Raw genomic sequence first — 17,892 nt, 5'->3', positions numbered from 1 at the left:
GACTATCAACTCGGAGACCATGGCTGCGGTTCTCCTTGACGCTGCATCACAGACAGGAGCGCCTGCGATGGTGCACTCAACGACGAACCTGGGTGCATGAATGGCCAAAGTCAGTTTTTCGGATGAATCCAGGTTCTGTTTACAGCATCATGATGGTCGCATCCGTGTTTGGCGACATCGCAGTGAACGCACATTGGAAGCGTGTATTCGTCATCGCCATACTGGCGTATCACCCGGAGAGATGGTATGGGGTGCCATTGATTACCAGTCTCGGTCACCTCTTGTTCGCATTGACGGCTCTTTGAACAGTAGACGTTATATTTCAGATGTGTTACGACCCGTGGCTCTACCCTTCATTCGATCCCTGCGAAACCCTACATTTCAGCAGGATAATGCACGACCGCATGTTGCTGGTCCTGTACGGGCCTTTCTGGATACAGAAAATGTTCGACTGCTGCCCTGGCCAGCACATTCTGCAGATCTCTCACCAATTTAAAACGTCTGGTCAATGGTGGCTGAGCAACTGGCTCGTCACAATACGCCAGTCACTACTCTTGATGAACTGTGGTATCGTGTTGAAGCTGCATGGGCAGCTGTACCTGTACGCGCCCTCCAAGCTGTGTTTGACTCAATGCCCAGGCGTATCAAGGCCGTTATTACGGCCAGAGGTGGTTGCTCTGGGTACTGATATCTCAGGATCTATGCAACCAAATTGCGTGAAAGTTTAATCGCATTTCAGTTCTAGAATAATATATTTGTCCATTGAATACCCGTTTATCGTCTGCATTTCTTCTTGGTGTAGCGATTTTAATGGCCAGTAGTGTAGGTGTCCGGGCGCTTTCGTTCAGATAATTATTATTCAGGTACAAGTGGATGTAGATTGTAGGGATGAAGAGATTTGCACGGGAGAGACTTGCGTGCAGCTCTGGCTTCGGGCTTGAACTACAAAAAAAGGAAAATTGAAGGACGCCGTCAAACGAATCGAGAGACTGATAACATAAAAATGCCTCTCTCCGAAGACGTTTTGCGACTTACAGTGATTTAAGCGGTGTGCAGACTTACCCGCGAGACGGAAGAGCCCCTGGTCGGAGGTGACGCCGAGCAGCCACGGCACGCTGGCCACCTGGCCGTCCTCCAGCAGCTGCAGGGGGTCCACCGGCAGGAACGGAGAGGCGGTCGCCGTGTCCACGCACGGCCGGAACAGCGACAACGGTTCGATCGACCAGAACTGCGCAACGCCGACATCGTCCGTGTCTACACGATCTACACCTACATTGTTACTCTGCAATTCAGAGTCATGAAAAGGATACCAAAATCTTTGCGTGCGAGTTCTGTTTTCTCTTATTCTGTTGCGAAAGTAATGTACCCTACATATAGACGCCTGCCCGGTAGGCCGTCAGGTTTAAAGCACGGCTTTCCGGGCGGGAAGGAGCGTCTGGTCCCTGGCACGAATCCGCCCGGCGGATTTGTGTCGAGGTCCGGTGAACCGGCCAGTCTCTGGATGGTTTTTAGGCGGTTTTCCATCTGCCTCGGCAGATCCCATTATTCCGCCTCAGTTACACTATGTCGGCGATTGCTGCGCAAACAAGTTCTCCACGTACGCGTACACCACCATTACTCTACCACGCAAACATAGGTGTTACACTCGTTTGGTGTGAGACTTTTCCTGGGGAGGGGGGGGGGGGGGGGTCCAACGGGGGGCGAACCGCACAATAATCCTGGGTTCGGTATGGGGCGGCGGAGGGGTGAGGTGGACTGCGTTAGTTGTCGTGGGGTTGCGGACCACTGCGGCTGCGGCGGGGACGGAGCATCTCCGTCGTTTCTACATCCCCGGTTAACACACAATACAATACAATACAATACCCTACGTATAACGCTACCCATTAAAATTGTGACATCTAGAGTTGCGTCGTAGCAAAACTACAGTTCGGTTAGTTTTGGTACACTATATTAATGACATAGTGAATGACAGGATTACCGGTAGTATTGGCTGCATTGGTAGGCAATGAACTATAAATTAATGTGTGAGAGAGAAACTGGGAGCCGAAGTCTTCTCTTTGTTCTTTGTCTGTTTGCTGTTTGTTTCTTTCGCACATAATTAGAACCGCACACTGTTCAGCGTTAGTTCATGGTGTGTTTTACATCCTTTCAAAATACGTATTGGAATTTATAAGTATCAAAAATTAGTTGACCGTGTGACTTCTGCGCTTTTGTGTAACTAAAGACATTACGTTTGACGCAAGCGCCGTTTACATGCACAAACAAAAAATTCTATATGATCATTGCTGTCATTTGTAATCAATAAAACGTTCTTTAACGACCCGCCAGGTTAGCCAAGAGCACTAATGCGCTGCTTCCTGGACTCGGCTAGGCGCGCCGGCCCTGGATAGAATCCGCCCGGCGGATTAACGACGACGGCCAGTGTGCCGGCCAGCCTGGATGTGGTTTTTAGGAGGTTTTCCACATCCCCAAGGTGAATACTGGGCTGGTCCCCACATCCCTCCTCAGTTACACGGCTCGCAGACATTTGAACACTTTCGTACTATTCCATGGATTACACTAGTTGCAGACATTTGGGGTACACTAATTCCATCCCAGGGGGTACGGGGTGGCGGCAGGAAGGGCACCTGGCCACCCCTTCCACTACCATTGCCAAATCCGATTAATCATGCCGACCCTGCCTAACTGCAGGAAAAGGCACAACCGAAAGAAAGGTTCAGAATGGTTCAAATGGCTCTGAGCGCTATGGGACTTAACATCTCAGGTCATCAGTCCCCTAGAACTTAGAGCTACTTAAACCTAACTAACCTAAGGACATCACACACATCCATGCCCGAAGCAGGATTCGAACCTGCGAACCGCATGGCCACCGCGGCCGGCTGCGAAAGTAAGAAAACGTTCTTCAACATGATCAAAGACGAGAGTTTGCTGTTATTATCGATAAGTGAGAAAGTTTCTTAGCACTAATGTTTCATTTTAGCTCACCCAGATATTGATGTCTGATATACGAGGATAAGTCAATTACTATCTCCAATTTAGTTATATTTTTGTTTATTTTGGTAGCACTGTCGTTTTAAGTTGAAGACGCATGCTTTCTTTATTTGTTGTTATATCTTTGCAATTTTCAAGCTGCTAGGTTAGTTTAGTTTGCAATTTTCAAGCTGCTAGGTTACTTTTGTTATCGATGTCGTGCTGTTAATCGAGGTTGCTCCGCTGCCTATTTGCACCAAAGAAGAGCAACGTTCAGTGATCCGTTTTTTATGGTCGGAAGGCATATCAAGGGCCGAAATTCATCGAAGACTTTCGGTGCAGTTTGGGAACAGTGTTTTGCCACAACAGAGGGTTTACGAATGGATTGAAAAATTCCGAAATCGTCGCACAAGTGTTACGCACGATGAATTTGCCGGACGACCGTTTACCGCCACAAATAGATTAATTTTTGACGAAGTGGCACATCGTCTGTAAATTAGTCACGGTTCTGCCTACGAAATCATCTACAACGCACTTGGATTTCAAAAAGTTTGGGCAAGATGGGTCCCAAAACACTCATACAGTTGCAGAAACAAACGCGCTTGGACAACTGCAAAAAACGTTTGGATCGCTATGGGAAGGAAGGGGACAACTACTTAGGCAGGATCGTTACTGGTGACGAAACATGGGTCCATCATTACGAGCCGGAGAGTAAACGGCAGAATATGGAATGGAAACATCCAATTCGCCGTGCAAGAAAAAGTTCAAGGCCCTACCGTCCACAGGAAAACTGATGCTTACGGTTTTTGGGACGCGCAAGATCCGGTACTGGAACATTATAGGGAAAGGGCACAACAATAAACAGTGTACGTCACAGTGAGATGCTTACTGCCAGGCTGAAGCCTGCAACTCGAAGCAAACGCCGAGGATTGCTGTCAAAAGGTGTTACGTTGTTGCACGACAATGCCCGTTAGCATACTGCTGCCCACACTACTGAAACGCTCCAGAAACTCAAATTTGAAGTACTGCATCATCCTCCATATAGTCGCGACCTTGCCCCTTCTGACTGTCACTTGTTTGATCCACTCGAACAGGCATTAAGGGGCCGTCGATTTGACTCGGACGAAGCAGTGAAAGAAGCGGTGCATTCCTTGCTCGCAACTCAACCGAGAATCTTCTTTTATGTGGGCATCAGGAAGCTTGTACAACAGTGGATCAAGTGCGTTGAAACGCAAGGACACAATGTCGAAAAATGATGTTCTTGTAAGTTTCCTGTTCGATTACAATAAAATTTTATAACTACTTTGCGGATAATAATTGACTTACCCTGATATGTCCTGTGGCACTTTTTAAGTTTACTTTTTTAGTAAATATAAATCTGTTTCTTTTAATACTACAACAGCCCTCTGTTCCACGACCGAGCGAGGTGGCGCAATGGTTAGAAAACTCGACTCGCATTCGCTAGGACGGCTGTTCAAACTCGCCTCCGGCCATCCTCATTTAGGTTTTTCGTAATTACCCTAAATCGCTCCAGGCAAATGCCGGGATGGTTCTTTTGAAAGGGCACGGCCAACTTCCATCCCTAATCCGATGGGACCGATGACCTCGCTGTTTGGTCACCTCCCTCAAATCAAGCAACCGATCCGTTACAAGTTACTAATCAACGATTTTCGAATAAAACCTAAATTAAACATTGACAATTTCAATTTTGCTATACATACTGTTTATTCTTAAGTAACAGACAACAGGATAACTAACTAGAACAAAAATGTTCCATAGGTTACACAGCCCTTTATACATCCTCACTCAGTTTCTAGACTTGTAGGGACTGATGACCTTAGCAGTTAAGTCCCACAAGGTTTCACATACATTTGAACTTTTTTTCTAGACTTTTCACCGCTTCCGGTTTCAAGATCGATGTAGTAAGACACTGATCGCGTATGGAAACAAAGGGATCAAATTAAGGTAGCACCTGCTTGGTAGGCAAGACACTTAATGTAATGGTAACACAGTTACTATCTCAACTGACCAAGGCTACCGGGAACACTAGCGTTGTCTTCGTTAACTTATGACAGTCTACGGCAGCCTACGCTAGTTTTACAACTTTAGTGGAACCGCAGACGTTAAATTGGCATCACTTATACTACATGCTTGAATATGCAAGCGATTAGAGTATCAGCATAACAGTGCAATACACTTTGGAGTAACTGAGGATGGGCAAAATCATTCCTTTCAGGGATCAGATCAGATCTGCTCACGCATTGGAATAAAGTGTTTCTTTTTGGTGACTCACCGCTTAACATTCACTGACTAAAAACAAATGAGAGGTAGGAGCCTTGTCTTTATAACCTTATTTTAATCTGTTTTGATTGAAAATATGAAACATAAGGGATTACTAATTTTTCGTTATGTCCATTGTAGTTTAAAATTTCCCGAAAGTCCTGCATTTCTTATTCAGTAAAAGTTATAAATATCGCAACAAAATTCTAAATAATTTTATCTCCTAAATTACAAACATTAAACTCATCGTTGCCACTTTTTTTTACCAGGACTATTCGTTTATTCAGGTCCGATCGGTCGCGAAATGGAGACCACAGTTCAAATCAAAAATGTTTTATTTGTAACAGTTGGCTAGATCTTCCATCTACATAGTCGCCACTCCGGCTTACAAATATGTCATACCAACTTTCCAATACTCTCGTCATAGAAGGCAGCCTCCTGTGCTTTCCGCCAATACTCTACGCTGGTATTATAAATATCGCAACAAAATCCTAAATAATTTTATCTCGTAAATTACAGACATAAAACTCATCGTTGTTACTTTTTTTACGAGGGCTGTGTCAAAATGTTGTCTTCATAGCCAGACGTTTATGTGAGCAGAGATGAAACTCAGACGGAGCCAGTTGCGGTCTGTATGGTGTGTGCATTCATTGCCCCTGCAGTGTGTAGATGAGAACTGTTATCAAGGTGAAAATGCACGACAGTTACCTTATGTGGGCTGCATGAAATTCAGCGAAATCTTATAGCAGGCACAGGCGGGACAGACTACTTTCTAGGCGCCTTTACGTGCTCACTGTGCGCTCAGAACTAGAAAGAGCGACGTGACGCGATTAACGGGCGTACTAGAGATGCTGACCAACACATCTGTTCAAAGTTTCGTCGGATTTTCACTGTGTTTTCCATTTCGCCACCGAACGAGCCACAATAAACCAATAGCTCTCGAATAATTTTGTTGAAAACAAAATATATTATGAAAACTACAACATAATTGAAATTAGGTTTCTACCTCTTGTAAGTATCTACTGTTGCCGTTTACAACCAATGGGGCAATATAAGTGTTCAAGAGGAAGAAACTAATCAGTGTTCTGGTGTGTAAACAAAATTTTACCAATTTTACTCAAACTGAGTCGGTTTTTTTTTTCTCGGTGCATATCTCCTTTTGAGAAGCTGCACGAACAGGACCCAGTCATAGCAGAAGTAAATAATCATCTCACAGCCTACTGCCGAGGCGATTGAAGCAGCAGTTATTTGAATTTTCACAAGTTCGAGAGTCGCCGTAGCTCCTGAGTCGTGGCTTCCTTGGAGCGACTAGTCGTGTTACAGAGCTTCTCCCAAATTGAAGAATCCGCAGTCGTTACGGCGGTAAATGGTTACTGATCGTCCTTTTCTATTTTCTTGTATTTCAAAAAGTTTTCTTCAGACAAATCTACTTTTTTTGAAAAGTATAACTCGTCTTTTCACCTCGTCAGCAGTCCTCTATATTGCCGGCCGGGGTGGCCGAGCGGTTCTAGGCGCTACAGTCTGGAACCGCGCGACCGCTACTGTCGCAGGTTCGAATCCTGCCTCGGGCATGGATGTGTGTGATGTCCTTAGGTTGGTTAGGTTTAAGTAGTTCTAAGTTCTAGGGGACTGATGACCTCAGAAGTTAAGTCCCATAGTGCTCAGAGCCATATGAACCATTTTTTTGAGTCCTCTATATTGTCCTTCGGATAGCATATTGCACAATGAGACTTAAAGAATGTGTGCAGAGCATGAGATGTGTGGAATGCTCGAAAGCATAGCAGTTGATTTCATATCTGAAGGATTGTCCCTTTGGTGGCAGTGATTTTAAACTCGATATTATATTGGATGATTACTGACTTTACCCAGTTTGAAGTATTTCCTGAAGTATGTCTTTTTATAAAATTGCAAGCACCCAATAAGGTTCGACTTTGAGACGTTCTGAGTGCATAGAAGCCAATATTATTTATTGTTTTCCATCAGTTGTTACCTTTGCAGCAAAAGCATCATTTTTAATTTCATTAGATAACTGGGCATTGGAAAGTTTGATAACGTTTTCTAATCAGTAAATTATAATTTGGGCAAAGCATATTTATTAATTTAGATGTTGGATATACACTACCGTAATTTTATTGAATGTGATCAGTTTTATAACATTGGAAAGTTGCCAGTTGGTTGTTGCAAACGAAAATGGGTTGAAGGTGAAGGTAACACAAAAGAAAATAAATCAGCATCTAATCAGGACCCAAATCACAGTGGCATGCTGGATACACGCTGAGAATCATTTTGACTTGACGGAAGGAGAATTTCATGTGAAGTGGAAGCAGGCATCAGTGAGGACGATTCGTGAGAAACAATTTCTCAAATGCTTACAGAAGGATCAACGTTTGATTGCAGTCCTAACTGGCCTCATGGTTCCAGCGTTCTAGGCTTACTGTTGGGTGCTTGCACATTAGATGTCTCTTCAGGTCTGGTATGGAACCAGAAGCACAGACAGTTATACGCTGGCAATAGCGGCATTTCTCTTTTTTTTTTTATTATTCAGCTTGGTAAGATGATACCACATATCGCTTACAGGTCTTGTAGGCAAAGAAATGGGTTGACTTACATCCTGAAGCACTGAAAAATTCATCACATGGAAAAATTAAAATACTATTAAGAGGCAGCTATTTAATAGCAAAAACTTAAAATGAGAAGAAATGAACATTCAGTGTATTCTTTAATCTATAAATGTTACATGTTCAAATTTGTGTGAATTCCTATGGGACCAAACTGCTGAGGTCATCGGTCCCTAGACTTACACATTGTGGCTGCATGGCAGAAATGTTATACCCACTGTGAAAAGAATTCGGATTGAGGAAGCTGTGTCAAGAAGGAATAAGGTCGAAGACTCCCGAGTCGCTCTGTGATTCACTCTGCAGTAGGTAAGAAAAGGGCAGATTGATGAAAAGTGAATGGTGGGAGGGCCGGCGAGCGATGCGTGGCTGACAGGAGCTAGTTTACATGTGTTAAGTCAGAGCTGTAGGAGGGCAGAGAATCAGCCTTGTGAATCAGGTCGTTGCACCTCACTCACTCCCAAGTGTGCTAGAAATGTCTCTTGTACGCTGTCTTCTCAAATCAAGAGAGGAAATAAACGGCGAGAAAGTGTTTCCTGTGTTAATCAGCTTTCGAAAGAACTGATCTTTCGCTGCTTTCTATTCTTTTCATAGCTGACAAAAGCTGCTCACAGTAGTAAGCTATATACATACATACATATGCATCGTCTATGTTATATTTTTCTGCATCGCCGGCCGAAGTGGCCGTGCGGTTAAAGGCGCTGCAGTCTGGAACCGCAAGACCGCTACGGTCGCAGGTTCGAATCCTGCCTCGGGCATGGATGTTTGTGATGTCCTTAGGTTAGTTAGGTTTAACTAGTTCTAAGTTCTAGGGGACTAATGACCTCAGCAGTTGAGTCCCATAGTGCTCAGAGCCATTTGAACCATTTTTCTGCATCTTGGAAGATGTTTATTGCCATAATGGCCTCTGGCATCATCACTAATTCTGAATTTTGCATGAGATGCTGTTGCACCAGCCTGTCTAAGACTCTTGATTTCGCTCACTTACATCAGTGTAGAGACATTTCAGATCAGAAGAGTTTTCCGCTCCTTTTTTCTGAATCACCGATTGTTCACTCCATAGAAAGATCTAGCTATTTGAACCAGTTTGTGCCGTGCAACAGGCATATCTATGGTATCCAGGTATTTATATACCTTTGGTTACAAACTACGAAGGTCTTTGGTGCCTGCGTGAAACCAGAGGAGTTTTGAGAGGAGCGAGAGTATGGAGCGGGCAGGAGCCGGACAGAGCCAGTGTGGCTGTTTGAGTAAACTGGGTTGGTGAATGCTGGCGGTGGCAGCCGGTGTTTGGCCGCCACGGAGTGGATGCACGCCCAACTGTGTTTGTACTGACAGAACCTGGGGGCAAGTCAGAGCTACTGGCCACTGCCCTTCTCGTCAGACCTTATGAAAGCTCACTTTTGGAAATACACAAGTGTCAAGCCCTTGGTTTTCGCTCGCCTTCTTCTTCACTATAATTGTCACAATAGTGACGATTTTCTAAGCTAAGTGTATTTGTCAGTTTATTGCATGAGTGTATATCGTCAGATATTCTAAGACACGATTATGTGCAAGAAGTGCTGTTTAAACTAGATGAGTTAAATCTTAGCCCGTGTATAGCATCAGTCATTTCCAGTATCTAAATAAGTTGTACTGAATTTTGCCATTCGAGGTGTTTCTTGCTTACTGTTTAGTGTTAAAATGTTTTTGACTTTGTTGTAAGTGTCAGGTAACGTTTGTTTAATTTGGTCCGAAAGCATACGAGTCACTGATGTGTACTAGATTTATGGACCAGTTGTTCACACTAGGTTTGTTAATGCTCAGACGCCCTTGCAGTGACTGTATTAGCACAGGACTGCGTCCTCTGGCGCCAATTCTTCTTGCTATGTTGATAGTATTCTGTTCTTTGTATTTTACTTAATACTGTAATTTGCTATATACTCCCGTTTACGTGCGAAAGCACTGTTGTAAGTTAACAGGTGTCAGTGAGCCCAGGCGACGGTTGGCCGTTGGCTCTGTTCAAATTTGTGTATCGTCCGCGCCGTTCTGCCTCCAGTGCGACGTGTTCTCTCGTCACTGGTATTGATAACTGTAATTAAGGTGCCTGTGTATAAGCTTGTTGAGGTTTGGGTCCAGGTGACACGGGGAGTAATTTAGTTCATTGAATAGCATAATCTTGAGGATTTCATATCTTGTTTTGAGGCTAACTAACATCATTTCAAAAAGAATACATATCTCGCATTTGGCAGTGTGGCATCTTTAATTCAGTTTAGGTAAACTCTTATCGATCTACAAGGTGACATGAGTCACGTTTTGATAAACTGTCTTTTATGCTGTTAAAATAAACATACATTTGGTTTAAGGGCTTTAATGCTGTTAAAGTAAACGCCCATTTTGTTTAAGGTACACACGTGTCCGTCTGTGCTGTGGAATATTCGTGTCTAGGAGTCTTTGATCGATTTAGGTTAATGATCTGGCCTAGTGCGATTAATGTTTTGGTTAAGAAGATCCTTAAACGGTTACATAAAAATTGTTTGTACCAAAGAAAAAATTACGCAAAACGAAGATTATTAAAATTTTTGGAAATTGTTTAAGTAAAAATTTTGGTGTTGTGTTGTAAATTGTTTGTGTACCAACACCTTATCACTTGCCTCGCCGGCTACCCTGCCATTTCACAGTTCGGGAACGGATTGTCCACCTGTACTGGTAATGACTACATTAAGTATATGAGAAACTATTACACAGCTGGTTTTGATTAAGAAATCGCATTTGCATATTGGTTCTGTGCTAGATGATTACGGTATGCCTCATGTAAGAATGAGACACGTCTACCGTCACATATCGGAATATTGCTCCCTGCATTGGTAAGGATTCCATGACTATCACGCAAATACGGAATCAAAGGATTCGGGAGGGCCGCTGAAGGCAGTGCAGGATATCGGTGGCTCTGAGTGACTAGCACCTGACAGGATAGGCGTATTGTTCGCTCAGTCGTGCAATATCGTACAACCATATTATGTTTCAGGGTATGGGCTCCGCTGCAGAAAGACAAGTATCCCCTCAGACAATGGGACGACGTCTGAACCATCACAGACTGTGAACATGGTGACCATTATTTCAACAGTGGACACAAGACGACTATAACGTCGACTTAGATGGACAATGGGCGTTCAATAAATAACGCAAAACATTTTTTCTCGGGAAATTTTTGAAAAGAATGTGGAATTTGTTGTGGGACAGCATGGTATATTCCCGCTTCAGCCCCTATACTTTCATGGAGTTCTTATAGCTGGCGGCGCTTTATGAAGCCTTCAAATGGCGTCTGTGGCAGGTACGTTCCAAGCAGAGAGCTGTCATTGAGTTTCTATTGGTGCAAAACCAGAGTGTGGCAGATGTTCTTAGACGGTTGCAGAATTTCCACGAAGACTTGCCGATGAACAAAAGCACTGCAAATCGTTGGGCGAGACGTCTGTGATCATCTACCCTGCAGCCCGGATCTCGCACCTTCCGACTTCCATCTGTTTGACCCAATGAAGGATGCACTCCGCAAGAAGCAGTAGTTGGATGATGGGAAGATTTCTCATGCAGGAAGACGCTGGCCCCAATGTCGACCAATTGAGTGGTAGAATGCAGGCAAACAGGCTCTCTCAATGATGTGGAGTAAGGCCGTCGCTTTTGAACAGAGATTATGTTGAAAAACAGGATTTTGCAGCAAAAAGGTTCAAATTGCTATAAGCGCTTTGGGACTTCACATCTGAGGTCATCAGTCCCCTAGACTTAGAACTACTTAAACCTAACTAACCTAAGGACACCACACAAATCCATGCCGGAGGCAGGATTCGAACCTGCGACCGTAGCAGCAGCGCGGTCCCGGACTGAAACGCCTAGAACCGCTTGGCCACAGCGGCCGGCCAGCCAAAAGGGTGGTGTACAATATGGTGTATTGGAATCCTGAATAAATCGAACCTGCGCTCAGAAAAAAATGTGCGCTATCACTAACTGAACGCCCCTCGTACATGCAGCTTCACTGTGGATTCATCCATGTGCAATGCTCGACAAGAATGAACAATGGTGGACCACATGTATCACTGTCGTACGGGCTCAGCACCAGTCGTGATGGCATGGCTTGGCATTTGGTACACATTAAGATCTCTGGTCCACATACCCGGTAATTTGGTGAGCGGGTGTTACGTTGATGACCATGCACCCGTACACAGGCCGCACAACGGGTTGGCATAGTCTAGATCAGGTGGTCGAGCAGCTGCTGGGGTATAGCCTCCCATTCTTGCACCAGTGCCTGTCGGAGCTCCTGAAGTGTCCTAGAAGTTTGATGACGTGCAGCGATACGTCGACCGAGAGCATCCAGACATGGTCGATGGAGTTTAGGTCTGGAGGACAGGCAGGCCACTCGATTTGCTTGTTATATTCTGTTTCAACGTACTCCTCCACGATGGCAGCTCGGTGGGGCCGTGCGTTATCATCCATCAGGAGGAAGGTGGGATCCACTGCACCCCTCAAAAGGCAAAATGACGTCCCAATACACCTCACCCGTTACAGTTCCTCTGTCACAGACACGCAGGGGTGTACCTGCACCAGTCATAATCCCACCCCACATCATCAAACTACGACCTCTGTAGAGGTCCCTTTTAAGGACATTAAGGGGTTGGTACCTGGTTCCTGTTTCACGCCAGATGAAAACCCGGCGTGAATCACTGTTCAGACTATACTTAGACTCGACCATGAACATAACCTGAGACCACTGTTCCAATGACCATGTACTGTGTTCTTGACACCAGGCTTTACGGGCTCTCCTGTGACCAGGGGTCAGTAGAATGCACTTTGCAGGTCTCAGGGCGAATAAACTATGTCTGTTCAGTCGCCTGTAGACTGTGTGTCTGGAGTAAACTGCTCCAGTTGCTGCGGTAAGGTCACAAGCAAGGCTACCTGCAGTATTCCGTGGCCGTCTTCGGACACTGATGGTGAGATATCGGTCTTCTTGTGGTGTTGTACACTGTGGACGTCCCGTACTGTAGCGCCTGGACACGTTTCCTATCTGCTGGAATCGTTGCCACAATCTTGAGATCACACTTTGCGGCACACGGAGCGCCCGGGCTATGACTTGCTGTGTTTGACCAGCCTCCAGTCGCCCTAGTTGTCCACCCCTCATAACGTCATCAATATGTGTTCTTTGAGCCATTTTCAACACACAGTCACCATTAGCACGTCTGAAAACGTCTGCACACTTACTCGCTGCACCGTACTGTGACATGCACCAAAACACCTCAGCGAATGTGGACTGATGCCAGCGCCACCGTGCGGCGATCGCAGGTCAAATGCACCAGATGGTCATACCCCGAGGTGATGTAAACCTGCAAACCGCCGACCAGAGCTTTGTTTCACCGTGTATCAGGATTATTCTTAATTTATGAGCATGAGTGTAGATTTACCGTTGTTTCTGGTGAGCAACCACACCCTCCCGCACGAGGCCCGGATAGCACAAAGCTGTAGCAATAAGAAATACGTTTTTGTGTGCGCCAAAGACATATAAATTTAAGGCTCTTAGGACAGTGTGTATAGCTTACTCTTGGAAGCAGGTGTGTGCTGACAGGCAGTTTACTTGGAAAAAATTGCCCTTATTGGTGGACCACTCGCCTTTCGTTTTTGGTTCTGCAACGCTGTTGCGATGCGTTAATTTTGTAATGGAGCAGGACATACAGTCGAAAATGTCCTGCACGTGCCTCTGAAACACAGCAGGCCAGCTACAGAAAGTGAGCGAGATGGTGGAGGGAAGGAGACAGTAGTACACAAAGTATCCCTCGGCGCACACTGTAAGTTCGGTTGCCGAGTATAGACTGTGTGTAGATACCGTCTGTGAAAGTGGGACGTGAAGTGAGGTATGGCGAGGAGAGGCAGGCTGACCTGGAACTGCGCAGTCGCGTTGAACAGCTGTCGGATCGGCTTGGTGCGCAGGCAGGGCATCAGCGAGGGCGGCTCCCAGTAGCAGCCAAGCAGCGCGGCCAGCGCCCTCGCGGTGGCCGCCGCCTGCCGCGGCTGCTGCGCGCCAAGCCACCAGTCCAGCCACACGCCACTCTGGGAGATGGCGCGCGAGAACAGACCTGCCGAGTATAGATTTAACTGTCAGGCAGTCGTTTCTGAAAGTATTTGTATGGAGTGCAGCCATGTATGGAAATGAAGCGTGGACAATAAATAGTTTGGACAAGAAGAGAATAGAAGCTTTCAAAATGTGGTGTTACAGAAGAATGCTGATGATTAGATGGGTAGATCACATAACTAATGAGGAGCTATTGAATAGAATTGGAGAGAAGAGAAATTTGTGGCACAACTTGACTAGAAGAAGGGATCGGATGGTAGGGCATATTCTGGGGCATCAAGGGATCACCAATTTGGTACTGGAGGGCAGCGTGGAGGGTAAAACTCGTAGAGGGAGACCAAGAGATGAATACACTAAACAGATTCAGAAGGATGTAGGTTGCAGAAGGTACTGGGAGATGAAGAAGCTTGCACAGGATAGAGTAGCATGGAGAGCTGCAACAAACTAGTCTCAAGACTGAAGACCACAACAACAACAACAACAGGCTGAAGAAAAAATGTCGCACTTAGTAGTCGGTATGCGATTTCTCAAGCCAGTTCAAGAAAAAAATACCTATCAAAACCTATTCCCGCCTATAGGTTCAACAGAATTACGATTTCTCCCGTCGGAGGTTCGAGTCGTCCCTCGGGTATGTGTGTTTCTGTTGTTCTTAGCATAAGATAGTTTAAGTAGTGTTCAGGTCTACGGACCGATGACCTCTGCAGTTTGGTTCCTTAGAAATTCACACACATTTGACATTTTTGAGAACTGCGATTTAAAAAAGGAGGGCCTGCCTGTGCTGTAACTGCATGCAGCGTGGCCAACAACAGATAGCATGAACTCGGCGCTGTGCCACAGCTGTCCGTCCCGTTAGCTCCGCAAGACGAGGCAATGCCGTTGGGAACGACATGCAGACTCAGCGGATTTTACTTGCATTCGCGCAAAACTTTTTTTTTCTCAGTAAATGTATCGAACTGTAGCCTCAAACACCTCCACATAGAGGGTTACAAGCCGTCTGGCTTGCCCCGTTCCATTTATACTAAATTTATCTGTCTCTTGTCACGACTGGCGACAGGCAGGACACTTTTGTTGCATCTTCTTAAAGTCTCATTACGTTGATTTATTACAGGGAAATGTATTTTATACAATTTCAGTGGTCGTCGGTAAAGGGGCTAATAGTTCCAGTCCGTGAATACATGGGAAATGCACAGCTCGCACACTGCTCTGAAAGCGGCAGGTATGTCGTGGGAAACCTGAAATTTGTGCTGGCTTGCACGTGTCAAGTGACCACCCGGCGGACGCTTAAGCCCGTCTCACACGGAGCAAGGTTCGTTGTAAGTTTCCTTGTTGGCTCGCGCGGCGGATACCTTGCGGGCTCCGTCGTCTGCTAGCGGGCTACCTTGGTGGGAACCTTGTAAGATTTCCAGGATAGGTCCGGTGCTATTTTTCTTGCAAGGTTCCCTGCGTGCTACCTGAGTTGGTCAATCATGAGGCGTTTCGTTTGTGACGTCAGACGCGGAAAGCTTGGGCGGGAAGCCTTTGTTGATAGTCGCTTTTCTGCTGTTGTGAGGTGCGGTAGGAAGTTCTTATAATTATTAAATAATGGCACCGCAGTGGTCCAAGGAAGCGATTGAAGCATTGATATGTACTTATAGGGAAGAACAGTGTCTGTACGTCGTGAAAAGCGCAAACTATTATAATAAACACTTGCGTGCAGAGGCACTCAAAATAGTTGCAAATACCAATACATCCATTCGTATAAAATTTGCAAAGGATGTACGATCTCCTATCCTATAAAATAAAGTCGTATATAACAGTCATTATCGGTATATTTATAAAATCAAGCAGTAATGAAATGGTGATACTTTTCAAACAAAAGTAGGTGTTATGCGAATTAACCTCAACTCTTTATGAAGCATGGAGAGCACACCTTTTCCAGCGTATCTCCTCTTAATCCAGTTTTTCGTCCATTCTTTCTTTCTTCTTCTCTCATTAGCATGCATTTCTACATCGTTTAGCACCAAAACAGCTAATAACGCCAGTTTTCTCTGAACATCTGTACCTGAAGCAGCCATCTTCGTTCGATACAACATGCAGCCGATCACAACACAACTAGCTGCCGATCTTGCACCGTGGGAGAGCTTCGGCATGGAAGATAGCCGGCTCCTATCCCTGCAAGCCGGCAAGCATGCACGCCATCTCGCAAACTTGCAGCGAACCTTGTTCCGTCTGAGACGGTCTTTACGGAACCTGCTGGGTCGGGGTTAGCGGGCTGTGGCAGGACTCGCCTCTTGAGATGGCCGAAGGCAACAGTTTCAAGAGCTTCCTGGGACATCGTAATTCATGGCGGAAACGTACAAGTCTTGGAATGCTGTTTTCAACTACGCTCTGATTCGCTCACCGCCAGCTGCCGTCAGGAAGGAATTTCTAAGAGAAGCTAGCGAGGAAGATGTGCTCTGATTTGTCCATGACTGACGACATTCTGGGATGTGGATTTGTTAAATGTGGCATTGTCAGGCTATTTGCGGAAGAGAGTAACATTTTTCCTGTCTGTGGACATATTGGCGCAAAATGCCGTGGCGGTAGCTGGTGGAAGAAAAAGAAACACTCTTGGTTTGATGGTGGATGGAGACAGATCGCTGGTTCGAGACGCCGTGCCGCTTGGAGATGTTCGACTCCTGACGAGCGAGATTCTGACTCTCCAACCACCTTAGCAGATTGGTGAGACCATACAGCAGCACGACTCACTAGGTGGGAGTCAATGTTACATACAGCTCCAATAAACCCGATTCAAGCCATAGTTTCGTTTGTTGTGATATTTAATCAACCACCGGAGTTTCTAAATTAATCGTCGGGTTGTATTGGATTCATGATTTAATATGCAGCTAGGATACGGTACCCATCACTCAGCTTGCCTACCTTGTTAGATGTCGTCAGCAACTAACTTTGCTCTTTTTTTTTTTTGTACAATGTTGATACGAATACTCTGTAATTCTTTAATACAGTAAATAATCAGTTTAGGATTCATTTGCTTTTTTTAAGGAACACTTAGTTTAACATTTTAAAGAACATAGTTCTTATTATAGGAAACTGCGATCTATAATTATTATAAATAAAATGGAAGCAGTGACCGGTTTCGATCTTATTAGAAGATCATCTTCAGACCGTAGATGTCTGCGGGAGGCAGCCAAAAGCAAGAGGGGTGCCATGCGCCACCGCCTCCGACAGACATCTATGGTCTGAAGATGATCTTCTAATAAGATCGAAACCGGTCACTTCATCAAAAAAAACTTTATGCGATCAAGACTGCTTCCAGTTTATTTAGAACACGTAGTTCCCTTCAAGTCACTGATTTATTCTATTCATTGAACTGATAGTTATATAGCAGCATCACTGCAATTTCCCATCTTACGATTCTATGTCAGGGCATTTCAAGACAGCGATTGCGTTGCGTAATTTGCATTTAACATGGAGCGTTAAGGGGAGTGTAACGGAATCTGGGTAGGTCCATTACTCTGATAGGTTTCACAGTATCATACATCCCGTGATATTGGTCACAATGTGGTATCTTGTGATTTCTTTAACTTGTTACAGACGTAAACGACCACTTTGTTTGTCGATGACACAAATAAAGCCAACAGAAAATAACAATGGATACAGTAACATCGTCTGAATCCAATTCGGCACAAAAAACACAATTGGGAGGGTACACTGGGTTGCACATTATGCTGCACACAGTAATTCCATTCTGTAAGTTCAACGTCTAGGCTTATATTCACAGAGGCGGTACGTACACGTGCAAGCAACGTCCACTTTAGAGAAGATGTTCAAAGCGACCATCTTGCATTTGCAAACGCTTCGCCACTCTCTCGGTCATATTTCGCTGGACCCTACGCAACACAGCATCCACCATTGCTGAAGCGGCATGCACGCGAGCTATTAGGTCGTGTACATCCG

At 45.2% G+C, this 17,892-nt stretch overlaps 1 protein-coding gene across 1 annotated transcript in view; it reads right to left on the bottom strand.

Annotated features, from left to right (window-relative positions):
• Positions 1-17,892, bottom strand: part of LOC126235397 (juvenile hormone esterase-like) — a 156,660-nt gene that overhangs the window by 94,472 nt on the left and 44,296 nt on the right. The window contains exons 5-6 of the mRNA XM_049944119.1: positions 13,887-13,960; positions 1,063-1,282 (exon numbers count right to left, since the gene is read on the bottom strand). Of these exons, the coding sequence (XP_049800076.1) occupies positions 1,063-1,282; positions 13,887-13,960 (294 nt within the window). The remainder of the gene's footprint in view (positions 1-1,062; positions 1,283-13,886; positions 13,961-17,892) is intronic.

This window comes from Schistocerca nitens, chromosome 2 (assembly GCF_023898315.1).
Source record: "Schistocerca nitens isolate TAMUIC-IGC-003100 chromosome 2, iqSchNite1.1, whole genome shotgun sequence".
NCBI lineage: Eukaryota > Metazoa > Arthropoda > Insecta > Orthoptera > Acrididae > Schistocerca > Schistocerca nitens.
The sequence above is the reverse complement of the archived record's forward strand: the minus strand, read 5'-3'. Positions and strand labels throughout refer to the sequence as shown.